General features: G+C 38.1%; 1 protein-coding gene across 14 annotated transcripts in view; it reads left to right on the forward strand.

Moving 5' to 3' along the window:
• Nucleotides 1-27,290, forward strand: part of LOC120414208 (collagen alpha-1(XVIII) chain) — a 622,129-nt gene that overhangs the window by 566,350 nt on the left and 28,489 nt on the right. For 8 of the 14 annotated variants that reach the window (XM_052710469.1, XM_052710474.1, XM_052710473.1 and 5 more), the window contains 4 exons: nucleotides 4,030-4,155; nucleotides 5,048-5,074; nucleotides 13,753-13,767; nucleotides 21,587-21,717. In XM_052710469.1, coding sequence (XP_052566429.1) covers nucleotides 4,030-4,155; nucleotides 5,048-5,074; nucleotides 13,753-13,767; nucleotides 21,587-21,717 — 299 coding nt within the window. The remainder of the gene's footprint in view (nucleotides 1-4,029; nucleotides 4,156-5,047; nucleotides 5,075-13,752; nucleotides 13,768-21,586; nucleotides 21,718-27,290) is intronic. The other 6 variants (XM_052710470.1, XM_039575302.2, XM_052710472.1 and 3 more) reach the window with 3 other exon arrangements.

Here is a 27,290-nt window from a genome sequence, read left to right on the forward strand (position 1 = left end):
TTAAGATAAAGTGCAAATCCATGACATTTCCGTTTAGTACATCTAAAAACCTACAAAATGCAATCAAAAGAATGATTTTTGGATTTTATTTCGCTGGAAACCAGGAGTTTTTTTTTGAATGTTTTAAAACGATGATTTTATCACGAATTGATGAATAACTTAACCAACTTGTACATAATGATATTCAAATGATCAATTAATGAAAACCATTATTTTTGAAGCTTCAAGTAGTCTAGAATCGAGGAAAAATATCCAGATAGCTCAAACACGCTTTTCAAAATTTCATCCTAAGGTGTACATTGCCGGAGAATGTGTCTTTTAAATTGAAATTCGTACCATTAGTTTCAGATATATCGTCAATGAAAAATGAGGCCAAATTACACAGTTAAAAATATTTCAGAGTGTTTAAAATTTGACAGTTGAATTTTTCTTTTTTTTTATATATATATGTTACCTCAAATTATTTTTTGAAGACAGGGCAATAACACATAAAATATGCAAATTAACACATTTTTATTAGCAATTTTCTTTCTTACAAAAAATCTGTCAACATTCCCAGATGTAATATTACCATAATGTTTATTTTAATATGTAAATGCAACTGAAAAAAAAAATCATTTTTCAAAAAAAAACATCAGAATCCGTATCTCAGCAACCAACAGTCCGATTAAGCCAATGCTAATTTTATTTCAGTTGGTCTTCAAAAATTCCCCTAGAAACAGAGGGTTAAACAAAACTACTTCCTAAAATTAAAATTATTTTGTTTAAATTATTTAGAATACATCGTCAGCTGTGTGCTATCTTGTGACAACGACCATTTAGTACTTTTCGAGAAAATCGATTTTTAAAGTTCGATGATAAATATTTTCAAAACTATGAATGGTAGAGCCAAACTTTTTGAAGCAATCGGTTTGTATACTATCGCTCAACAAACGCTCCAAGTTTCAACTAATTTGGTTACACCAGTTAAAAGATACAGTAAATTATGTAAACAAAAATCTGAAAAGCACGTGTCACAAGTGTGTTTCGAAAGTAAAATTGTACTACGTGTCACAAGTGTGCACAGAATTCCCATACAAACTAAAATAACCTTAAATCAATGGTTTAACCGACTTAATCAGTATATTTTCAAAAACAAAAGATTGCATTGCCTTTAGAAAGTGTGTGTGTGTACATAAATTTTGGAAAAACAAGACAAATTTTCCACATTTTCCAACAACATGTATGACGTGTCACAAGTGTGCACGATCATTTTGATGATAAAATGGTCTATGTCACAAGTGTGTATTGCGATATCCGGGAAACGGAAGCGAGTTCCCAAAATCGGGTTAAAGCATCTTGTAGTGTTTGTTAAGTATAGCAAAACGTCATCATTAACTCATTTTCAACCAAAATGGTCTATGTCACAAGATAGCACACAGCTGACGACATTTCATAACGCTTATTATAGATTTTTTAATCAAATAGGGCCCTTGAAGCTTTTTAAGAAAATTATAAATTTTGGGAAAATTATTAATTTTGGGAAATAAAAAAAAAACGACAAACCTTGTTTTTTTTTCATAAATTCATATATCATATAGCAGCAACTGTAATCAGTGTTAGGGTGATCAGGGTTAGTGATTTTTCACGGCAAAAAAAATGGAAATTACGCGGCATGCCAATTACAAAATATTGAAATTTCACGGCAATTACACGGTACTCTAAAAATTGCTAAAAATAAACGTAAAAATGTATTCTTTTAGAAAAAATAATAATAGAAAAGCGTCTTAAAAGTTAGCATTACTAATTATATTTTTTTCTTGAATTATCAATAAATGTAAAAACTGCTTTTAATGAAGTTTTCCTTGAACTTTATTAAATTACTAAAAATTTTCTATTGCTGAAATAAGGGAATGCAAAAATCTCTACGTCACTTATTTTAATGATTCTAGTTTTGATAAATATGAGGTTCAAATTTGAGGTTCAAAACGTGCTTCGTTTTGGAGGTATTTAAGCAAATAATTTTATAGAATCTCAACAAACTTAAAATAGTCGAATAATAAATTCTAGATTCTAGGTCCTACAAACAAATGTAAACATTGAGAGTATCCGCTTACTCCAATGAACATTGACGATAGGTGTGAAAGGGACACACTCAATGTTAACATCATTAAAATAAGTGCAATGAAGAGTTTTTTGCATTCCCTAAAAAAAATAGGAAAATTTTAGTATATTAATAAGGTTCAAGCAAAACTTCATCAAAAGCAGGTTAATATATATTGGTTAACAAATATTATTTCAATTTGTATTACTTTACTAATCAATTGAATTAAAACACATAGTTTTATATTTAAAATATTTAAATGCAATTTGTTTATCGTTGTTTAATATCGTTGATGTATTAAAATAAATAATACAAACATAAAAAAATAAAAAAGTTTTTTTGCGTTTTAAAAATGTTTTGGTTAATGTTTTTTTTTATTTTTTTTATTTTGTGGAATGAAGAAACTATCTGCATTTTGTTGAATATTCTAATGAACAAAATGTTCAAAAAATAGTTGTAAATGTGATATGAAATGCGTTTTTCATTGTAAATTGCTTTTAAAATGCTTGTGAAAAACCTTTTAAAATGTTTGAATTATAAAAAAATGCTGAAATGCACCGAGTAGCGATTTATCAATTGAATATTTTAAATTTCGCTGCATTTCATGGTTATTCCTAAATTTCACGGCCAGGGGCAAATTTCATGGATAACGTGGCTTCCGTGAAATCGCAAAAAATCACTAGCCCAAGTAATGATGTATAATGCATTTTGTGATATGTTTTGTTTCGGGGTCGAGGGGGGGGGGCGTAAAAATAAATATAAATATGAATATTGAAATAACAAGCCATAGTTTCAACATTCGCATGGAAAAAGTGTTTTAAAATACATTTTAAACTAGTACAGTTGTTTTGCAATCATAAGATTTCAAAAAGTGTAAGATTAGTCGAAAAAATTTTTTTTAGCGAAAACACACCTTTTGCGTTAATAAACATCGACAATTTTGAAAAATTCTAAAGATTTTTAAAACAAACCCAAACATGCTAAAAATGATTCTAAACGCAGGGGAATGCATTTTAAATTGATTTCAGCTGATTGCACTTGAATTCGAATTGAAATTAAGAAGTTTTTTGAAAAAATATTTGTTTTGCTCCCTAATTTTCAGGCCAATATTGAAGGGGGGGGGGAGACACTACAATTTTCAAAAATAAAAAAATACGGATTTTGTGAAATTGTATTTTTGTAAAAAGAAAAAGTTTTATAAAAATTTAAAAAAAAAATCCGTGTACCTATTTTTTTCTGAACAGTCCTCATCAAAACCTATAACTTTGTCGAATCAATCAAGAGATTTCTTGAAAAAATCCTTTTCCGAGTTTGGTGGAGAATTGCTCATGTATGTAACCGCCCAAGGGATTTATTTTTCATGAATTCTAAAATATTTTAATTTTTTTAACAGCGTCGTTTCTGTTATCATGTTCATATCATTATAAGATACTGATTTCGAAAAATTAGCTAGAAATTTGAAATATATTCATTTTTAGGCTCTAAATAAATTTTGAATGGCAAAAAAATGGGAATGTAAAATAAGAAACTTTTAAACAATATTCTTGAAAACTTGAGACAGGTAAAATAAACAACATTGTTTATCAGTTTCATTGCATTAATAAAATAAAACTCATGAAAAGTCTGAAGGGCCAGCCATTAAACCTTTTTCAGAAACCTTCGCGGGCCAGATGAAATTGCTTCACGGGTCGTATCCGGGCCGCGGGCCGTAGGATGAGCACCCCTGATATAAACATTGAACATTGATTGATGGTACAATATTTGTTCACACTCAATTCTGTAAAAAAAAAGGCTACATCTTAATTGTCTACATCACTGTACTATTAGATTCAATAGCCAATTTTTTCTAGCCTTCAAAAAATTACCACCTGCCCCAAAATTGATCGCTTCCCTACCCTCACCAATGTGATACAAAATAATCATAAATTTCTTCTCCCCCTCAACAGCTGGGCACGCTGGTCCCGATCGCCACCCCGGCCCCACCAACGACCACCGTGATGCCACCACCACGGCCAGATCTGCAGGCGTCCAACCTGATCAACAATATCCCACAGCCCGTCGAAGGACCTTCCGTAAGTTGGCCTCCCTTTCTCCCTCCCCCTTTTTTTGCCTACTTTAGTACCCACTTTCTCAACAGTCTCACGAGATAAATCTTTTATTACCACTTCACCCCCACCTACCCCAAACAATATCGAATAACACCTACCCCACTTGTGAATGTGCGCTTCCGGGCCTTCGGAATAAAATAAAATTTATTTCCTTCCCGAAAATTTCTTCCGGCCACAAAAACCATTCCCCACAATCCGGAAGGGGGCCGTCCAAATTGGGGGGCCACCTAGCCTCCCATCCACACAGCAAAAAAAAAATGAATTAAGTATCCCCCACCCTGCTCCTTTCCCCCAATAATAAAAAAAGACAAGACCCAGAAGCAAAGTAACGGCCCTGGACCTGGACCGTGTCCGGGAGAGAGAATGCAAAATTTATGACACAAACGCTGTCATTGAAATTTATGTTTCATTTCGGGCCCAGGAATAATAATCCAATATTTATAATTTAAAACGTCTCTTCATTACTGGGGCTGGGGGGCTCTCCCATGAAGAACGTTGCAGGGAAGCAAAATTGATTGCATTTTATTATTTTTTGGTATTGGTTTTAGCAATGCTGAATATTTTAATTGTTTTTATTATAATACAACCAAAAACAACCTTTAATTGGACTGGGCATAACATAATCGTAACGTAAATGTGTTTAACTTCATTAAATGTAATTTTAAAATTGTATTTTTTCATAAATTTTAATTGTTTTTTTTTTATCCTAAATAATCACAACATTTCCCTTTTCATTTCTAATCTTTCATTGTTGCTCTCGAAACAACTGCCCTAACCTTGATTGGTTGTAATTCCTGTGTCCCTATGTGAACTAACACTATCATAAACTAATGGATGCTTCCTTACTCGTGATTAGTTCACGGCAACTCCGGAGTATGAATCGGTAAATAATTCTGTACCCTTGTTCTACCACCATTGAGCGACTTCTGTCTATCTATGTATTTTGCTGCATTTTCATTTGCACTTTAAAGTTTTCATTCATCATACTTCATCAGATATATTCTTCATTTTTCATTCGACACATTTAAGTTTGATACGATGCCATAAAACTCATCCTATTTGATGTCATCATAAAGTTTGACGAATTGCACATTAAGAAGCAAAGAAGTTTCTTCAAGTAATTATACCATGATTGACATTAAAATTAGCAAAGTTTTGCCAGCGGTTTTTATCACAGACTACCCCTTTCAAACACTCCCACTTCCTCCCACTTTGTCCGTCAGCTCCGTCAATATTAATGGTCGGTTTTCAAAAGTGTCAAACTCTTGCAACCTACATCATTGTTCGTTCATGCTGCTCTGCAAAACTTTAATTGATCACGACAGTAACCGACGAACCTTCCCACCTCCACCTCTAACCTCACCCAACAACCGCAGTGGTGAAAATTATGACCGTCAACTTTTTCCTCCAAACCCCCTTCCACCACCCTCAAAAGGACACAATTGAAAAAAATAAACTTTCCAAGTCCCCTCCCCTCGCTCCGTCGGTCGTTTCGTGGAACTGAAATAAAATCCCCAAATCGGACCAAATCTGACAACTGGTCAAAAAGTTTTGCTTCAGCGACACCAGCAGCCAGCCAGCAGCGGTGCCATCACGCGGGCCAAATTTCATAATTTATGATAATAAACGATAATTTTATAGCTCGGACATAATTTTCTCGGCCACCCCCAAAAGTGACTGCTGGATGGGAAAGTGTCTGGACGCGGTGGATGTGAATTATGAAAAAAGTTGAAAATATTGAACACATTTTTCTTAAAAGTACCAGCATCACCAAATAACCACATTTATCTTAATTATACCATGTTTAAGAAAAATAAGGCACATTTGAATCGCAAAAATATTTGGTTGATTTGCAAAACAAAGCTAGATTTTCGTAACAATATTTTTTTATTATTATTTTTTTTTTTTGAAATGGGAAGATATAAGGTTTTATGCAACCCACAATTTCGTTGATTATTTTGGAAATAATATAATAATAATATATAAAAAATTTCGATGGTTTTGTTCGAACGAGAATCAGTTGAACACGGAACGTCGGATCGAGGCGCTCTTTATTGCGTTGGGTTCGTATAAGTTCAAGGAAGGTTCTTAAGCCAAAAAGTGACAAGTTTGGCCACTCTGGAACCGATTCCGGAAAATCTGCATATTGTATGGAAAAAGCTGCGTAAAATCAAATTTTGATCACAGGAGGCTGAATGAGCAAACAAGCAAGAAACATCAGGAAACCAAACAAGGGCAGAACGAAGTTTGCCGGGTAAAAAACGAAACTATTGGCACTACGCCCCCCGGGGCATGGCCTTCCTCTAACGTGGGATTTCTGCTCCAGCGCCTCTGACGAGACAGGAGAAACCGGGACCGACGTTTTACTTCACCATCCGATAGAAGCTCAGTGGATAAGGCGGGAATCGAACCCGCGTCTCATAGCATCATCGGGATCGGCAGCCGAAGCCGCTACCCCTGCGCCACGAGACCCACAAGTTTGCCGGGTAAGGCTTGTAATAATATAATAATATTTTCGACAAAATGTTTTGTTGCATCATAAGGGCGTGGGAGTCGCTCAACCTGCATTCCTGTCATACATGAGGTCTGCACAGCTGATTCCACGTAGATTTTTCCCGCCAGTAATGACAGGAAACGCTGACAAACGGAATATGTGCCAAAATCATAAGTGGTTTTTAACATATAAAGGGAAATCATCGTGAACTGGAACTGCCGGTCGTTAGCCCGGGTAAAGTGGAAACGTTGAGATGATGATTGTTGTCCTCTGCTCTCATCTCGCAAAAAGCCATACAGTGAACCACGTCCTTTCAACCGGCTCCGTGGCTTAATGGTTACGGCTTCTGTCTCCCAAGCAGAAGGTTCGAGATCAAATCCCGGTCGGTACCTTTGAAATCTGGAATCAGGAATTTGTATATGAATAAAAACTAAAATGAATCAGGTGGGATTCGAACCTACACCTTTGGATTGGTGGTGGTCTGGGACGCTAAGCAGTCGGCCATCAGAAGGTTTACACTCAAGCATTGAATTGATCCGTAGTGTTGAAACTTGTTATCTCTTCTTCTCATATTATTAAATACGCGCTGGTCCCTGATTTGCCTGAGGGGATTGGAAGTCTAAATATAGATCGAGTTTCCTTCAGATGCTTGCTTCTATGTTTAGGCGGGGCCGAACAATGCCCAGCGACCTCGGAATTGGACCGCAAGGAGCTCTGTCATTCTGAAATGGGTCGTTGGAAGCAGCGCGAGGGCTATCACCACCTAATACCCGGGACTGAGATAAGTTGTATCAGCATGCGGCATGTACACAGCCTGATACAAATTATACTTTCCCATAATTTCGCTACCGGTTAGCGGGTATTGGATTGGACCACACACACACACACACATGTTTTGTTGCATCATAATACAACCATAAAATATTTTTCTGCATGTATGTACTAACAAAAAAAAAGTTTGAATTTTTTAAACTTTAAAAAAAATCAAATTATTCGCTCTACAGCATTGCCTAGGCGTTCTCGATTGCGAGATTCCTACTCAAAACTAGGTGTTCGAAGGCTTGATTGTTGAGGCAATTGCAAACCTCTTTTTACACCTAAGCTTCCATCCACCCCGGGATTCAAACTGACGACTTTTGCATTGTTAGTCCAACTGCCTACCGGCGACTCCACCGAGACAGGACCCAGGGAGACGACTCCTACTCCTGGATTGAGCTAACGACCTAACCTTTTTAGGTTAGTCCGGGGCCAACATTTACTTCCCGTCCGACGGAAGGCGTGATCAGACAAATCTTGTCTCGAAAAATGCCACCGGGACCGTCTGGGATCGAACCCAGGCCGACTGGGTGAGAGGCAACCACGCTTACCCCTACACCACGGTCCCGTGTTTTTAAACTTTAAAAGGTCGTATTTTGGCAGAATATTTAATTTTATTGAAAGTCTGATTTCATAAAACATTAGGTGGCAAATACTTTTTCTGTGAAGTATAAAATAACTTTTTAAACACCCAAAACTGGGCAACGCTCGTCAAAGAGAATAATTGCCTCGAGCCTAGAGAATAGTGGTACCATTCACGGACACAGAGCACACAGCTCGAAATGGCCGAGAGAATTATTCTCTCGAGGTTCATTTGCAAAAATATTTAATTCGTCAAAACAAAAAACCAAAAGTGTTGACTACGGGAACCGTACCTGAGACCTTTGACAGACTAACCCATGACTTAACTGCCTCGGTCACAACAGCCTGGTGACTAAGGAGTGGAGAGATGTCGATGTATGACACTTGTTGAAGATTTATTATTTCAATTAACGAATGAACACATTTGTTATGATGTTGTGACTGGTAGTTTTATTCTCTCGATTTTGGTTTTGAGCCCTCAATAAATTTGAGCGAACGATTCTAACGACTCTGAATTTTGGGTGAAGGTATTTTATTCAACACTGAGCCAATGCAAATTAAGTTTAGAGGGCACTTTTAGAGCTCTTAAAAACAAACATTTTTTGACAAGTTTGGACTTAAGGGTCAATAGTTACAGCCATTTAAAGGTACAAAAGATGTGTATTTAAAACATTAATGTCATTAATTAAACGCTGGCCAAATTTTAAGCTCCAGGTTTCATTCAAAAAAGGAGATCTAGCACTTCAAACGCTAATAAAAATCTCACGGGTATTTTCTTTAAACTCGAGATATCTTCATTTGAAAATGTCCGATTTTCAAGGGAAGCGTGTATGGGACCACCCTACGAAATGCGAAAGTTCTAGCAAAACAATGGCCAATGGCAAAGTGTAAACAAAAGTCTGAAGAATAATAAAATAAAAATTAAAAATTAACCCAAAACATGACCAAAACTTTGTAGTTTGACACTTAGGCTCAATTCTGAAGGCAGAATCAGATTCAGCAGGGAAATTTCATGGATAACCATTTAGTTTGACATTTTTCTAATTTCATAAGGGTGCTTCACTATACTTTTCCTTTGAAAATTAGACGTTTTCAAATGAAGAAACCTAGAGTTCAAAGAAAAATACCCCTAAGATTTTTTCAGCGCTTAAAAATTGCCCAGCGCATTTTCGAGATATTTTGGTTTTGAATTTACATCTTTTTTACCTTAAAATGTCTTTAGCTTTTTACCCTTATTCCAAACTGAATTGAAATAAAACTATTTGGTTTTGAGAGCTCTAAAAGTGATGTGATTTTCCCAGATGCTAACTCTAAATTTGGTCGTTGATGGCGTAGATTGTGAGATAAAATGCTGGTGTCTTCGAAAAAGTTGCTTGGATTGGCAAACCAACAACAAAACAGCAAAATCCCAAAAATATTCCTAAAAAGCTAGATTTTTAAAATCACCGTAACTGTGAACCATCCTAATTTTCAAACAAACCAAGAGTTGCCCCTTTCCATTTGCAACAACTCTTCTGAAGAGGCCAATGCTCCAAAACTTCACCATTTTCCACTTAATTTTGCGATCTGGACCACTGTGCAGTGGTATCTCGGCTCCCTGTGGCCGGATTTAAAAAAAATCAACAAGTAGAAGTTGCGGACAGATGTCAAAATATTTCTGCCTTTTTGATAAGTCAAAAATAAAGGCATTTACCCTAAGTTATTTCAAAAGCCACCAGGTTACTTTTTACAGCCCGGTTGAATGATAATCTGTTTCAATTTTTTCATACTGCAAGTTATAGTTAATTTATAACATTCAAGATAATTTTGGACCAATCTGGCCAATTTTGGACTGGTTCCAAGTTCTCCGGTGGAACCTTAATTTTAGCCAATCACGGAGTTTTTAAAGAATTTTATTGCATAGGAGTTATTCTCCACCAGAACCGGAAAAAGATTTCATTTATATTTTTTAATTGGATTCAAACTTTGTGGGATCCTTAAGGAATTCCCTTACCAAAGAATATGGTGTCATTGGTTCACCGATACAAGGCTCCACAAAATTTTGGCAGCTGTCCATACAAAAATGTAAAAAAATGTGTCTTCTGGAAAAAATAGAAATTGTATTCAAAATTTTGTTTTGACTTCAGTTTTCTTGATGAAGTGCACCGTTTTCAAGATATAGATCAAGATTAACTGATTTTTTTAATTTTTCGATGTTCAAAAATAGTAGATCGTCCACTCCCGAAAATATTTTCCAATAAAATTGTCTAAGAGACATTGAAGATTGGACGTCTGGTTGCCGAAATACAGCGAATAAAAGAAACAAGAAAATTGAAGTTTTTAAAGCCACATCCAAACATTTCCACTTAAATTTTATTGTTTGTTTTTCTTATATTCGCTGTATTTCAGCAACCGGAAGTCCAATTTTCAATGTCTCATAGGCGTAATCCATAAAGTATGTCACGCTTTAAGGGGGAGGGGGGTGGGGGTCTGAGCAGTTGTGACATTGCATGTTATAAGTATAAGAAAAGTGTAAAAAAGGGGGGAAGGGGGGGGTAAATTTTGGCTGATTTTAGTGTGACGTAGGCAATTATACTGTAAATTTTCTGAACTTTAAAAAAGTATTTTCAGGAATGGACAATCATGTACACTATTTTAAAATATCGATAAACGGGAATTTTTCAGTTGATATTAAATTTTAAGTGACTATAAAATACTTGTCGATTACACATTTAGTTTTACATTAAAAACTGAAGTCAAATTTTCTTTTGGCGGTGAAAGTTGCGGTTTTCGTCCCCTAAAGCATATAAAAAAAGTAATATTTTTAAAAAAATGATTTTTTGTAAGAAAAATGTAGACATTTTTACTATCGGCATTTTTCTATGAACCTATTCTTATGAATGGTCATCATTCAACTTTACCGAAGACACCAAATCGATCAGAAAATTCCTTCAAAAGTTAAAGATTTGCAAATATTTACGTACCATTTTTGTGCGAACAGCTGCCAAAATTGTATGGAGAATTGTACGGGTGAACCAATGACACAAAATGGCTTCTTTAGTCATAGGGAAGTCTCTCACAAAGTTTGAGCAAAATAAAAAAAATAAAATTGTCGCAATCATCCGATTTCGTAGATAATTGCTAATTTGATTTAAAATGCAGAAATAAGCTTTATTCAAGTTGTCTTTTCTGTGTTGTATTCAATGTAAATTTAATTTTAATTGCGGTAATTATCCTTTGTCCCCTAACTTTTTGAAAAAAATAAGGGAGGGGGGCAAAAACTTTTAATTAAACTTCAATGGCCTAAGCAAAAAGTATCCAAGGTCCCAAAAATTCAAAATTTAAAGAAAGATTAAAAAGCCTTTATTTGCATCAAATTTCAGAAATAAACTTTATACAATGTATTCTGAACAGTTTAGAATCTATTTTCAATTTCCATTTAAATTTCTGGCAAGTTTTTCTTCGCTTTTTTTTGCGTACATTTTGAGGAAAAACATGAAATAAAATAATAATTAACCAAAATTAGTTTTTCTTTGTTTTGAATCGATACAAATATTTTACGAATATGTGCCTTTTGATGGTTTTTACGTTCTAAATTAATTAATTTTCCCCTCAAGCCCACCGTGTCAAACCAACCGAAAAAAAAACTCAACCAAATGAAGAGAGAGAGAGCTTAAAACTTTTTCCCTCCAAATGATGTCCACGGGGCGGTTAGCCACGAAAAGGAAATTTTGGCTAAACAACACAGAGCGAGCGAGAAAATCCCGGCCCCAAATCGGTTCAGCTCCTTCGAGACTTGGAATAATGGCGTTTTTTTCGCAGTGCACAAAGCCACCAGCGCCAGATGAGCAGAAATTGTTTTTCCGGCTTTTTGGAGCATTTCCCGGCGGCGGCGCTGCGACAATTGGCAACTTTTTGGCCAGATTTCTCTCGGCGGACCTGTCATCGGAGAGTTTGTCAACTTTTGTGAGGGGGTCGGCTGGGGAGGGGGAGGGAAGAGGCCTGTGGCAATTTAACACTTTTTGACACTTTTTTGAGTGCTCATTTAATGGCCGGTTTGGATGCATAATTGCGCCACTTGAGTGCTGCAATAAACGTCGGAACTTGGCCGGACTGTATGTTGCGAAAATTTTATGCTTGATAATTACTTCAGTGTGAAATAAACGTAATTAAATCTTTAAAAAAAAACAATATTGAAAATGGTAAAAAATTACTTTAAGATTTAATTGAACAAAATCTCAAGATAAAAAATTGAAGTATCATTTACTGAATCAGAGTGAAATAATGAGCTCAAGTGGGTCGAACTAAACTCATTAAACTCTATTAGACCATCATTAATGTGAAGTGTCATCAAAAAGCAAAAAAAAATGTCATGCATAAAGACTTGCCAAGTACTACATTTTCAAATTAATGGCACCATAAATCATGCAGTGTAAGGTGCTAATGGGTCCATTAGAGTGGAAAAAAATCTCAAATAAAGATCTAATCTCCTTCTCTCATTATCACCCTGACACATGAAAAGCTCATTCCAAACCACCACTCATAACAGCATTGCTTTCATTGAATTTTATGTCATCGCCTGTAATCGACACTTTCATGGGAAGTTTTTTCTTTTTTTTTCACTTTCCTCACCAACTCCCGTAATCTTACTATCACACAAAAGTCACACAATCACAGGTCGTCGCCACCCACGGCCACCCCACCGTTCCAATTAGCAACGATCAATTACGATTATGATCCTCCCCTCTCCCCTAAACCTCCAAAGAGAAGCTGAGAAAAAAAAAGTTGCATACTTTTCCTAACCACTTTTCTTCAAGTGTCACGTGAGGGGAGAAGTAGGGGCGTTATCGGGCATCTTCACCTTCATCAGCGAAAAAAAGCAGTTCTACTAAAGGAAAAACGCCCCTCAGAAGGAGAAAAGTCATTCTTGAGCAGTTTTTTCTTCATACTGATGTAACCGACCGCAGAACTTAAAAACAGTGGGAAATGTTTAAACACATTTTTAGCTTTTTTAAGAAAAGTTTGTTTTGCTAGATAATCGAATATTCTCCACTGTGTCAATTTAAATATTTATTGTCAACATAAAATATGTACACTTTTTTCAAATTTGCAACCACAGTGCGTGACACTTTCCTGCACAGCAGCTATTATCTCAGGGCGGAGGGTTTAAAATTCTGCCACCGTCATTAGAATCGCGATTAAAATAATTGAATTTCAGCAATTACAGTTCCAGATAACGACCATCCCCGTCTCACCCCTCGCCCCAACTAGGCCCAAGATTTGCTCACTTCCCCAACACCCAACACCTCTCTGCCCCTGGCTCTGTCTGTCTGTGCACTTTCCACCATTTTCCTTCCGTTTTTATGGCACAGATTTTCCACCCAAAACTTGCCCAGCACTGCTGGCAAAGTGAACGTCGAGGAACAACTTTTTTCTTATCTCTGGTTTTCTTGTTTCTCTCCTGTTTTTTACAATCTTCTTTCTTTTCACTTTTCTTTCTCAATTTATGTCTCAACACTCTCGACCAACAATTGAAAAACTAAACCTGGTGGATAAAAACGAAAAAAAAACACAAATCTGCAATGCAAAACTTGTTCTCCTTCTCTGTGCTGGTGGAAAACCAACGCGTGGGAAACTGCACCGAAAATAAAACTTCACTACCACTCTCACGCTCATACACACACCCACAGTGGTACCCAAAAATGGTAAAAGTCTTAATTTATTCCAGCGCGTGTTTCTTCCCCCTGCTGGTTGACCCACCCCCACCCACCTAAAACAAAGCTTGAAGTCCTGCGTGGAAACATTACTCACACACACACACTCACCCTCTCTCCCGTGAATCGTCGCCGTTGTGCTATCTTGTCATGTGTCGATACATACTCCCATACTAAATTCAATCGCTTTACGCCAATCGGGAGCTCAACCAATCGCTTCCAAATTTTGGGAGGTTGTTTTAAACCCCAGAAAGAATCGAAAAAATATGTTGCCGATTTCGATTCCACCTTAGTGCACCATACTCAATTCATAGGCTTTCTAAAGAAACAATAAATCTTATTTTTCCCATTCAAAAAATAATTCATGAATAACTTTTTTGATTTCATAACGATCATTTAAATTTTGAAGACAAAAATTTACGATGGATTAAAATTGATTAATGATTTAAAAAACTAAACTTCAAATTTTAAGCCTAATTTCCAAAATGTTGGCGAAGGGTATCGTAAAACGGGGTGACTTTGATAGGTTTTTGATTTTACCATAAAATGAAAATTACAAATTAAATACGAACGGAATGGTATGGAATCATACTGACCGTGGTAGAGAAGTATTCAAAGTACCTCAAGATTTAGTTGACTATAATTTAAAAAATGTTGACGAATAGCATTTTTAAAATCTTCTCAAATTTTCATGATTTTCTCAATGAACATGGTTTTGAATCGGAAAACGGAATGCATTTTCGGATTCTTTGGACAATTTTCCACTAGGAGAAGGTAAAATAAGTTTGTTTAATGACAAATATTATGTGTTTTTACAACATTATTAATAAAAAAACTCAAATTTTCTAGGCATTATCAGTAGAAGAAACTGTCAATATAACAATTTTACCCTATAATTTCTATATATTTTTTTAAACAGCTTATAAACTTAGTTAACTAAATAAAGACATTTTTTTCTTAAAAACTATATCAGTAGCCTAAGTGATGGTACAATTGACGTAAAAAAAGGTTTGAACACCTTAAATCTGATTTTAACAAAAAAAACTATAACTAGGGGAAATAAACCCATTTTAAGCCTAATAAGCGGTCGTGTTTGAATGATGCTGGATAATCTGGAGTGTTCCTTGAAATTCACTAAAACCAAGTACACCAACGAGTAGAGCAACTTTTTGTGAACATTTCTGTTTATTTTCACTTTTATTAAAAGTTATGCTATTCCTTTTACAAGCATTTTAAAAAAATATTTCAAAAACGCATTCTAATCAGTCGTGTGCATTGGGCCACGCCCATTTTTCTATTTTCAGCTTAGTTCTTTTTTTCTTCCAACGCTCGTTTGGGTCTGCTTCGTGCTGCCAAAATTGATTAAATTTTGAGCGAACACTCACGAATAGTAGCATTTATAGAGAAAGTTTCCTGGCAACACCACAAGCGCTGCTGGTGGTGTTGGTGGCCACCCTTTGTTCTTTATTTGCCTTCGCTTCTCGCTCGGTTTTCTTCAGCCTTCGATTGGAATGGGTGGTCAAAATTGAAACGTCAAAAGACTTAGCGCGTTTGTTTTTTTGATGGCGCTTGCTAATTATTTACATGTTTCGGGATTATTTTTCAAGTGAGTGACTAACTAATGTGCAAAAGAACATGTTGCCGGTAGTTGGAAGCAATTTTATATCTTAAGCGCTTTGAAATCGTTAGCGCAAGTGAAAAGATATTGATGGCGACTTTCGTTAAGCAGTTAACCTCTGATCTTGCGTGTGGATGTGTGTGCCACCAAAATGATGAGACATGGTCTCGCAAAATAGAAATTATGATCAAAAGTGCATTAAATCTGATCTTTTTGGCCAGTAGGTGGCATACATTTGCGTGCTTACTCGAGGCGGTGCTGTTGCTGGTAAGTTTACAGCCTAAATAGTATTTTTGGAGCTTTATTCGAGCATCAAACTCTCCATATGACGAAGATAGGTGTTTGATTAGAAAGGGTATATTTCCCCTATCAAAGTCACCCCGAAATTCAGTACATGTTAAAAAAATAATAATCTAATAATCCTTACTAGTTGGAAAATATTCCAAAAATAAATTGAAATTCTATCAGTGACACCCCGGTTTACGGTACTAAAAATGCTTTTCTTAGACGACTAGCAACTCACATTTCTAAAAAAAAAACTCAATTGACTGTATAATGCTCATTTTAAAAAATTACAGTCTTTACCTTCAAACATTCCAAACTATTTTGAGAAGAACAAATTGCAAAAATGGAGGGTAGACTCTCAAGTTGACATAGCAAAACCAGATTAAAAAAAAATTATTTTAAATAAAAAAACTTGGCGATCAGTGATATGAAAAACTATTATTACCGTAATCTGGGGTGAATCGGGACTACAGTCTGAATAGGGACGCCCGCATAGGAAGGGAGGAGATGTACAAGCCGGTGATCGGGCCGAACAGCCTGCACACCGTCACGAACGACAACGGCCAGCGGTGCATCAACTTCGCAGCCTCCCGCGGTATGGTGGTACGGAGCACATTCTTCCCCCGGAAAGACATCCACAAAGTCACCTGGACATCGCCTAATCAACGAACAAAAACACAAATCGACCACGTTCTCATCGACGGCCGATTCTTCTCGGACATACGGAACATCCGCACGTACCGCGGTGCGGACATCCACTCGGACCACTACCTGGTGGGTGCAAGCATGCACTCAAAACTGTCGACGACGTACCACCGACGACGGAGCCGGCTCCCACCGCCGTTCAACGCCGAGCGGCTGCAGGACACGGCTGCGGCTCAGCACTACGTGCAGCAGCTGGAAGCGAGCCTGCCAACGGAGGAGGAACTCGGCGCTGCCTCGCTCAACGATGGATGGAGCAGAATATGCTCGGCCATCGGCAGTGCCGCTGAAGCCGCGCTAGGTAGTACGGTCCGAGTTGGAAAGCAGCGCTGGTTCGACGAGGAGTGCCAGCGGCTACTTGACGAGAAGAAAGCAGCTTATGCGGTGAAGCTGAGAGCTGCAACCGATGAGAACGTGGCCAGATACAAACAAGCGCTGAAACAGCAGAGAACGGTTTTCAAGCTCAAGAAGCGCCAGCTGGAAGATCGCGATCGCGCCGAAATGGAGCAGCTGTTCCGGCAGAACGAGACGCGAAAGTTCTACGAGAAGGTTAACCGGTCCCGCAAAGGCTATGCGCCGCAAGCCAACACTTGTCGGGACGCCGAGGGAAACCTTCTTATGGACAAAGGCGAGGTGTTGAACAGGTGGCAGCAGTTCTTCAACGAGCACCTCAACGGCGATGTAGCGCATGGAGACGGCTTTGAAGCCCAACTTGGACCGCCCGCTGCTGACGAACAGTTCCCGGCACCTGATCTGGAGACGGTGAAGAAGGAGATCAGGCAGCTGAAGAACAACAGGGCCGCCGGTAAAGATCGGTTACCCGGTGAGCTCTTCAAATATGGAGGAGAGCAGTTGGCGAGGGCGATCCACTTGGTGATTTCTAAGATCTGGAGGGAGGAGAAACTACCAGAAGAATGGATGGATGGTGTCGTGTGTCCCATCTACAAAAAGGGCGATAAGCTGGACTGCGGCAACTACCGCGGCATCACGCTTATCAACGCGGCCTATAAAATCCTCTCCCAGATCCTCTGCCGTCTGCTGACACCGTACGCACGGAGGTTCGTGGGCCCCTATCAAGCTGGGTTTACTGGCGCTCGGGCCACCACGGACCAAATTTTCTCGCTCCGGCAGATCCTCGAGAAATGCCGTGAGTACAACGTGCCCACACATCACATCTTCATCGATTTCAAGGCAGCGTACGATACAGTCGACCGCGAACAGCTATGGCAGATCATGCACGAGAACGGATTTCCGGACAAACTGACTCGGCTGATCAAGGCTACCTTGGATCGTGTGATGTGTCACGTGCGAGTGGCAGGGGAGCTAGCGGACCCCTTCCAATCGCACCAAGGGTTACGACAAGGTGACGGCTTATCCAATGCGCTGTTTAACATCGGACTTGAGGGAGTTGTGCGAAGAGCGGGTATAGACACGAGAGGCACGATTTGCAACAGGACAGTCCAACTTCTTGCTTATGCGGACGACATTGACATTATAGCGAGAGACCTAGAGACGGTGAAAAGGGTTTACACCGCCTTAAAGACGCAAGCAAGACGAATTGGATTGGCCATGAATACGACGAAAACAAAGTACATGAAAGGGAGGGGCTCAAAGGACGTTGACCCCCCAAGACTCACCCCTCTAGCTGTGGATGGCGATGTGCTGGAGGAGGTGAGCGAATTCGTGTACTTGGGATCGCTGGTAACGGCCGACAACGACACCAGCTTAGAGATCCGGACTCGTATCCACTCCGCGAATCGCGCCTACTTTGGATTACGGAAAACCTTGACATCTGATCGAGTGCAACGCGCCACGAAGCTGACCCTGTACAAGACACTGATTAGACCGGTTGCCCTCTATGGCCATGAGACCTGGACGCTGCGGCAAGAGGACGAACGAGCCCTTGGAGTTTTCGAACGGAAGGTGCTGCGAACGATCTACGGTGGAGTACGTACAGCTCAGAACGAGTGGCGAAGGCGCATGAACCACGAACTGCACGCGCTGCTGGGAGAACCGACAATCGTTACCCTGGCGAGAATCGGGAGGCTCAGGTGGGCCGGCCATGTCGCGAGGATGGACGAAGACCATCCTGTCAGGATGCTCTTTGACCGCGCGCGACCCGATGGCGGCACAGGCCGAAGAGCAGGAGCACAGCGTGCACGATGGGGAAATCAGATCGAGGCGGACCTAAGAAAGATCTGCAACCTAGGAGACTGGCGAGCTGCAGCCCAGAACCGAGCAACATGGAACAACCTTCTTGATACAGCACGGACACCGCGTATGGTGTTCTAAGCTGATTGGTATGGTATATGTCTGAATAGGGACAGCAGTTTTGAGAGCACTTAAAGCTTTTAAATTTGGAAATGGATGTACACATTTTGTTGGCCTGAGTCTGTTCTAACCGAAACCAACCAGAAAAATCAAAATATTGTGCTCCAACATGGTTAAAACTGCTGTCCCGATTCGCCCCATGTGTCCCGATTGACCCCAGTTTACTGTACTGTTTTTTAATGAACTGTTTAGAATTTTGAGGAGGGGATTGAAAAAAATAAATATAAAATTTCAAGCCTGATTTTCATTTCATTTGTTTCGTTGTTTAAGCATTTCTTATGTTAAGTTACTATCCTAAGCTGAGCTGATGACTACCTTTCAACAGCTGATTAATTCAAAGTTGGGAACAAAGATTTCGGGTGCTTAAAGAGTCGACTAAATTTACTGAAGGGAAAAAGTTACAAAAAACCTTTCGACTGAAGGAAAAAAGTTACAAAAGCCTGATTTTCAGAATTGTTGGGAGAAGCGTATCACAAAATGCATTATCACAGTTATGTTACTATCAAATATTTGCAAAATATCAATGAATTTATGAACGTATTATTTAAAAAAAAATAATTTCGGGTGGTTGAAAAGTATTATTTGATACAAGGGTCCTGATTTTCGGTTCAATGAACAGAAACCACTCACTCATCGCCTATCCATTCGTCGCCTATTCTAACCCGCTAGCATTCATGAGCGAATGATACTCGCAAGCAGCCAGCGAGTGGCCCGAACTGTTCACTCAGCGAACAAATACATCGTGAAAATTATTGCCTACTCCGTCGCTCGACGACACTCACACACTACCATACTCAGCGAAGAGCCATTCTCACAAAATGCCAGCGCGGCAGTCTTTTTGTCTTCACGCCCTCAGTTTGCCATCAATTTGATTTTTTCTTGGTGGAAGTTTCTTTGATTGGTGTCTATAATGTTATGAAATCAAAATAAATGCACAATTTAATTGATAACATTGATTTTCGGCAACCCAAATCAATGAGTATAACGCAGCGCATCAGAGAAAAAATGTTTTCAGTTCAGAGTGATCGGTGACGTTCGGCCTGCCTGAGCCGTTCGGAGCGGAGACTGAGCCGATCAGAGAGAGAAGGAGAGTAGAAGAGAGAGTGTCCGGGAGCGAATGGTGTGAAAGTGACAAACAGTAGAAATTCATCAGGGCAGTATCGCGTCGCCTGCTATTTGTGCTCGCGAATGGAGTGGTTGATTTTGAGCAATCAGGACCCTTTTGATATCCTTAAAACGGGTTTACAAATTATTTAGGTCGCTGCAAACATTTTTCTAAGTTTTATTACTCTCTATTGTTAGGGCTGGTACAAATTTTATTTAAAGTTTTTGTATCCACCCACCCACCCCCCTTCACCGTAGGCCCGAAAAATCAGGGGGCAAAAAAAATATTTTTTCAAAAAACTTCAAAATTTCAATGGAAATGGTTGATTCAAAAAACTTTTGAATTTTTGAAAATTTTTCGCTGAAGTTTTTGTTTTCATCGAATCTTACATTTTTTTAAGACTAATGATTGCAAAACAACTTAACTAGTGTAAAATGCATTTTAAACACTTTTTGCATTCAAATGTTGAGAGTATAGCTTGTTATTTCAATTTTTATAATTTTATATTTTTTCTTTCAATACATGTTTTATGAAATTTACTATATAATAATGAATCGGAAACTTAAACAAAATTCAGCTTTGTCTTTAGGATAACTTGTTTCTGAGATACAATAACGCACATTTGAAGAAAATACGTTTTTTCAAAATGTAATTTTTTTAAACTTTTGATATCAAAGCCACTTTTTCCATGATTTTCACAATTTCACACATTCACACAACATGCTTATTACAGTTATGCTACTACCGACAACTTGCAAAATATCGATGAATTTATGAAAAAAAATCTTGAACTTTTATTTCTTTTCCGATCTGTGTTCCCGAAATTCTAAATTTTGAAAATGTCTAAAAGTGCCCTATTTCGTTAACATGAACGTAAACTATGTATTTTGATACTTTGTATAAGTTTTCTCAATGAAAATTAATATTTTCATAATATATTTTTTTGCTACGAAATTTTTAGAAATGTTTGAAGGCGAGGAATGCTGGACACTTGTCTTTATTATAACATCAAAATCATTGTTAGCAACTTAGCCAAAAAAAAAAGGTTTTTTATTCGACAAAAATAATTTCCATTTTCACTTGATTACATCTCAAGAACTGTATTAAAATTATTCGAGCCAAATCATTAATTAGAACATAAGCAATATGCTATGTGTGACAAAATAGCACAACGACGACGACAAACTCACTTTTTTATGATTTTTGTTCACCCTGGTGTTGAATGTTCTGAACCCAATCCAAGTTGGTCTCTCACTTTATAGTCATAACCTCAAACGTGCAGTTTCGGTTAGTCACACACGTGTGAACAACAAGCTAATTTAAATGCACATCCACTTGAGTTCGATCACCGTTTTCCGTTTGCTTTTTTTTTCTCCTTTCTCTGGTTCATACTTTTCGATTGCTCTTGTATGTAGTAGTGTGGTGTATGTTGAAGCACTCTTATCTTCGTTTTGTCATGATAATTTGATTATTTTTCCGGCTTTTATCGCAGAAATTTTTCCCCCCAAGTGATTTGCATGCTTAGCCTCCGTCCGGACCTCGGGTCGTTTGTTGGTAAACGTGTCCCACGTGGGACGCGAGCAATTTACCAGCAAAGTCCTGATTTTGCAAGGAACTGTAACTAAGGTTGGAATGAGCTTGAAGTCACGAAAACACGAATTTCTTCCAACCTTAACCTACAAGTGCCTTGCAATTTCGAGGGGGTCGACCAGTCCACTTCTCTCTATTTACACCCGAAAGCTAATCTCTCTCGTTCATTTCGTATTCAGCTCCGGATGGCGGCCCTCAACGAGCCGTACACGGGTGACCTGCAGGGCATCCGCGGAATCGACTTCGCCTGCTACCGGCAAGCGCGCCGGGCCGGTCTCCTGGGGACGTTCAGGGCGTTCCTGTCCGCGAGGTAAGTTCAAGCACTCGCCCATGACGATGATGGTTGTCTTTTTTCTATGAAGTATTATTAATGCGAAGATTGGATGGCTTTTCCGGTTCCGTTTCGAGGGAATTGTTGAAGGCAAAAGGTCATATAAGTGAATGTCGCTGAAGCGATTATTATTACATGACATTGCCCTTAGCAAGAAACACGATAGGAAAGGTTTTATCTTAGGAATTTTAAAAAGTTTTGTCACCTCACTGAAGTGAGGCTATAATCCTGCTCTAAAAATGAACTTTTCACAGAAAGCTTGTAGACCCACTTTTATGTATTACCTATCGACTTAGAATTGGAAACTGAATAAACATTTCGAACATTTTTTTATTAAAAATATATGTGACATCCATGAAAAAGTGCTTCAGAATTGTAAGTTTTCTCTTTTGATTTTTTTAATAATTCAATCCTTAAGTCTAGTAAGCCTCCGCCAAATAACAATACGTAAATTTTTCGAATTGAGTAAGATAATCAGAACGCGAAAAAAACGTTAAACATAAAGAGTTATGTTAGTTCAAAATCAGTCAAAGTGGAACAAAAACCGAGAAAAGTATGACCGAACTTTAGCAAGCGTTTTAAATTGCAGCTTATACACGCAAATAACATTCCAAAAGGGCGTAGCTCCAAAACATCACTGTTAACACGAAATTTGATTTCAGATTCGGATTCAGCGGGTACTATGAGAAAGCATACCGTGGTGTAATTAGCTTGGTTGACCGTACTCTAGCCGAGCATAAAGCTCGCAATAGCCAGGTTGGCGCCGATAAGGAAAATAAATGCGTCAGGAATGTGTCGAATGACACATTACCACTCATTTGTCCTTTTGGTAGACTGCTCACGATCAACGGGGGAAGTGGGGGAGGGATGTGATGATTGGATACCCTATAGAGATGTCTAAGAACTTAGACGACCTCCAAGATATCCGGATTTGGAAGGGGAGAGGGATTGATGGGATACTTCACCGACGAATGAAGTAGTGGGCATTGGAACAAGGACAAAACTAGAACGCTCTCACCAAATGATGGGATAATCCAACTCCGATGAAAACCCCCGCTTCCTTGGCATCTTCTGCGCTGCCGGATGAGGCCGCCAAGTGATCCACAGCAGTCACGACTGCCGCCGTCGCCGTTGGACTACCGTGGTGTAATTAGTAGGCCTTGCTTCTAAATTCCGATTTTTTTTTTTTGAAAATTGGTACTTTTTTTCTCACTAATACTCTAATATCTTGGCTCTGGAGTGTCAAAATTGCATTTCTCAGCGGAAAAAATGTTGGCCGTGAAATTTCCTACAAGCTGCAAGTATTGGTTTTACTGGGAAAAATGGGCTACCCTAAATTAAACGAGCATTTCTGAAAAAGTTAGGAAACAATGCGATTTTTGACAGAAATCCGCCTGGTCCAATATTGGAGCGGCCGTGGCTGACTGGTTACGGCGTTCGCTTTGTAAGCGAATGGTCCTGGGGTCGATTCCCATCTGCTCCCAACGAGAAAGTTAAGGAAATATTAATCTTGAAACTCTGAACATGAACGAAAAATCAAAGTCGCTCGATTCGGGGTTCGATCCCCCGTCCTTTGGATTGGTAAGCTAAAATGCTAACCACTAGGCCATCACGACTTGGTGAGCTGTGACTGGAATTAGGAATACTGTTACTAGCAACTATATACGCGCTGGTTCCTTGTCCATTTGATAAGGGTTCGGAAGTTCTAAATAACGTTTGAATCGGATTGGTGCAAGCGTTCTTCAGGGCGGGGCTTGTCGATAAAGCTGAAGTACCTCGCGCTCGGCTAGCCAGCGTAGAAATGGGTCACCGAAGCTCGGCAGAGCTAACACCTTCTAAATGCCTATGCGAGTTATTTGCATGTATAGAATGTAGATCTAAAAATACATGGAAACAACTCAATTTGTAAGAAGTGGCCACGTGGTCCCGTTTGGTTGGTTGCACACACACACACACAAATCCGCCTGGTCCAATATTGATAGTAGATCTTAATCTATGGACAAAAACCTATCGTATAAAAAAAAAAATGATTGAAACAATTTTTGTATTGATTCCAAACGATTTGAGACAATTTGTTCAAATAAGTGACTTTTTCAGTAAATGGAAGAGGGGGTGCGAGAAAGTGATTTTTTTTATTTTTTTTCTTGTAAAAGAAAATATTGTTACTAACATCATGATCTATCACTTAAGAAGTGAGCACCTAAAATTTCGCGACATGACCTCAAAATGAGACAGGCTAGTGTGTTTTTCGGGGAAAGTGGGGCAAGACGACCATATGGGGCAAGATGAACAAGCGCTCGTACGATCGTTATTCTTACAATTTTCATTATTTCCAATATGAGGAATTGTTACTAGCAATGCAATTAGTTAATTCTACTACCACATAACCACCAAAACGACGCAAACGCCAAGGGACACAAAATTTTATGGTGTTCCTTCCAATTACTTTGTTTTCTTATAACATTTGGAAAGCCAAAAATAAGACCTAGCGTTCGTTTTAAGTTCATTTCATCAAAATACCATTTTCCTAGATCAGTAGTGTCCATACCAATGACTTGCACCTATAATAAAGTATGATATATCTTTTGGTTATTTTTGTTGAGAGATTTAAAAAAACTTGTTCAGGTGGGGTAAGGGTACCATATGGTTTTTAAGTATGGAAAAAATACGAATTGCTGCAACAACATATTTTATTGGGAAATAAATTCATAAAAGTACTTAAAAACTGATAACAATTTAAAAAAAAAATTGTCCATACAGAATATAGTGCTATTATGAAAATTTACTATTTATCATCTGAGCATTACGTTTTTTTTTTCGTAAAAACGATCAAATTTTAGGTAAAATATTATTATTATTATTGAAAGAAACGTTTCAAATACATTCTAATCTGATGTATCCAAGTGATAACAGTTCAATTGTTAGCAAATTAACATGTTGTTTCATGCATTGTTCCTCTTGCCCCAACGGGTTGTTCATCTTGCCCCACTAGTTGAGTAGAACGTACGAAAAATCAATAATTTTATAATCAATTTTTTACTGTAAAAAATACGATTTTTTAGAAAGTTTTTCTATCAAGTCTTAGTCAAGGCCAGGAATAAGATGATTATCAAAAAATCCGACTGATTTAACGGGCATTTCTTAGCTTGTTACACTTGCCCCACTTTCCCCTATGTGACCAAAATTCTTACCATGTTTATTCAGCACTGGTTGAACCGATTTCGATCAAACCAGTCGCATTTGACTTGGTTTATACTCCCATATATCGCTATAGATTTGTTTGAAGTTTCGATAAGTAGTTCAAAAGTTAAGTATAAAAATGTGTTTTCACTTTTATCCGGATCTCAGTTAAAAGCTTATCCGACCTATCGGTGGTTAGGTAATGAAAAGACCTTTCCAACGAGTCCAAAACATTGAAGATCTGGCAGCCCTGCCTCAAGATATGGCCACTTTAGTGATATTTACGTACATTTTTGAGGCCGGATCTCACTTAAATGTATGTAAACTATGTCCGGATCCATCATCCGACCCATCGTAGGTTAGGTAAGCAGAAGACCTTTCCAACGAGACACGACACGAAACACTGAAGATCTGACAACCCTGTCTCAAGTTATGACTACTTATGTGATATTTGCTTACTTTTTTATACCTGATCTAAAAAAATAAAAGAAATTTGTGTTCAAATCCATCATATCACCCATTGTTGGTAAAGAGTGACCAACCAGATAGGTGGATTAAGTTTGTTTAAATTTTAGGATTAATAATAAGTTTCGGGAATTTATAGAAGTCAAAACGTTGTCCATCATGACAGTTTGTTATCTGGCATTTTAAAGCTTGGTTCGAAAAATAAGCTCTGCTCTTTGAAATTTTGTGTTTCCCCTTTTGATTCTAGGAAACTGGAAATGAAAATTGAAGAAGTTGTGGCTTACCGGAAGAGAAAATTGAACCGGAAATCATTTTATTTTATGCATTACTGCATTTTTTTTTCTTCCGGAAAATATCCGCAAATCAGTGCAAATTGCACATTTGCAACACAGCCATAGTGATGCCTCCTGGCAACAAAATCTGTGTAGTCATGGCAAGAAAACGGCATCCCTTAAAAACGTTTCACTTTTCCGTGAGCTGTTCTATATTTACCATGGATCTCTCTCTACACTACATCAGTCGCACTAAATAACTTAGTGATGCATTTGTGCACCTTTATTATTCATCGAATTCCCAGCATCATTGCAATCATCATCGACTTCTTGCAGCAGAAGTCTGCGAGGTTCGAGGCTGCCGGTCTGCACATCAGGAGAGCGATTTCCACACGGTAAAGGTTTCAATTTTCGCTTTCTTTACCTAGAGGGGATGCTGGGGATCGTACTGTCCCGGTTCTGCTGCGATACTTGTCCTGATTTGCCTTGCTTTTCGCGGGGATCTATTATGCAATTCGATATCCCAGACGTGCATATAGCAATAGCATGCCGAAAACCTCAGTGCTACGGTATGCCGTGGGTTGTCCATGTAGCTTAGCGTGTCCCAAAAAAACACGAAGTCGAGGAATTCAATGTGCTCAGTTCTCAAATGATAGAAAATCATGTTAGAAACAACTCTCTCATACATGAAAACTTTCGGAAAAATCGTTTACCACGTTCCCTGGGCATTTTTTGAAAAAAGTCAGTTTTTTCGACAATTTCACAAAATCTGCTTAGAAAAAATGGAAAATTTTAAAATTTCAAATAGCCTATACCATTAAATGATGGTCTGTGGTCCAATAAACAAGTTAATGTATCGATTTGGCCTTTTAAAACCTTGTTTTTACTTTCCCGGTAGCTTTTATGTCGAAAAATACGAGTTTTTGCTTTACTTTTTTTCAATCTTTTCCCTCGGTATTGAACACAAAAATTTCCTCATATGTGAGAATACATGCATCTTGTAGGAAATTTTCCGCCGAAGATTTTCGTCTAAGCAACTTTGAAGTTTCATCAACTCTGAGCTGAGATATTCCAGTTTTTGTGAAGAAAGAATATTGAATATTTGAAAATGTTGATATTAATCATCATTGGCATACAATATTAAGGATAATTTAAGCCTAATTTGAAGTGCGGCTGTATCGCATCTGTTTTTAAACATGATTGGTTCATCCTTCAATACTAAGGGCCACCTGGTTTTGTTTTCTCATGGCACACTACGTGCTAAATCAATGAATTACTTTTAGCAAATAACTCATATTTAGAGCATTTTGCATTTAAACCAATCGATGCACGTTTGCTGTGTTTCCATGGATACAAATAAACAAATAACAAATATAAGGTTCGATTGTACGCATTTCCGTGATCTGAACCACAACGTAACGTTTACACTCCCTTCTTATAACTCCTGTTGATAAATCCGATGTTCAGGTAAATTAAAAATATCACTAATATTTGGAATTTATTCTATAGGGATCCATCCATTAATCACGTAGACATTTTTTTAAATCTCAGCTCCCTCCCCTTCTCATGGTCAATTGTCCATAAAAAAAACTTTTTTGGATGGAGCGTGGACAATTGCCAACCCCGTACAATCGA

Source organism: Culex pipiens, chromosome 3, assembly GCF_016801865.2.
Source record: "Culex pipiens pallens isolate TS chromosome 3, TS_CPP_V2, whole genome shotgun sequence".
NCBI lineage: Eukaryota > Metazoa > Arthropoda > Insecta > Diptera > Culicidae > Culex > Culex pipiens.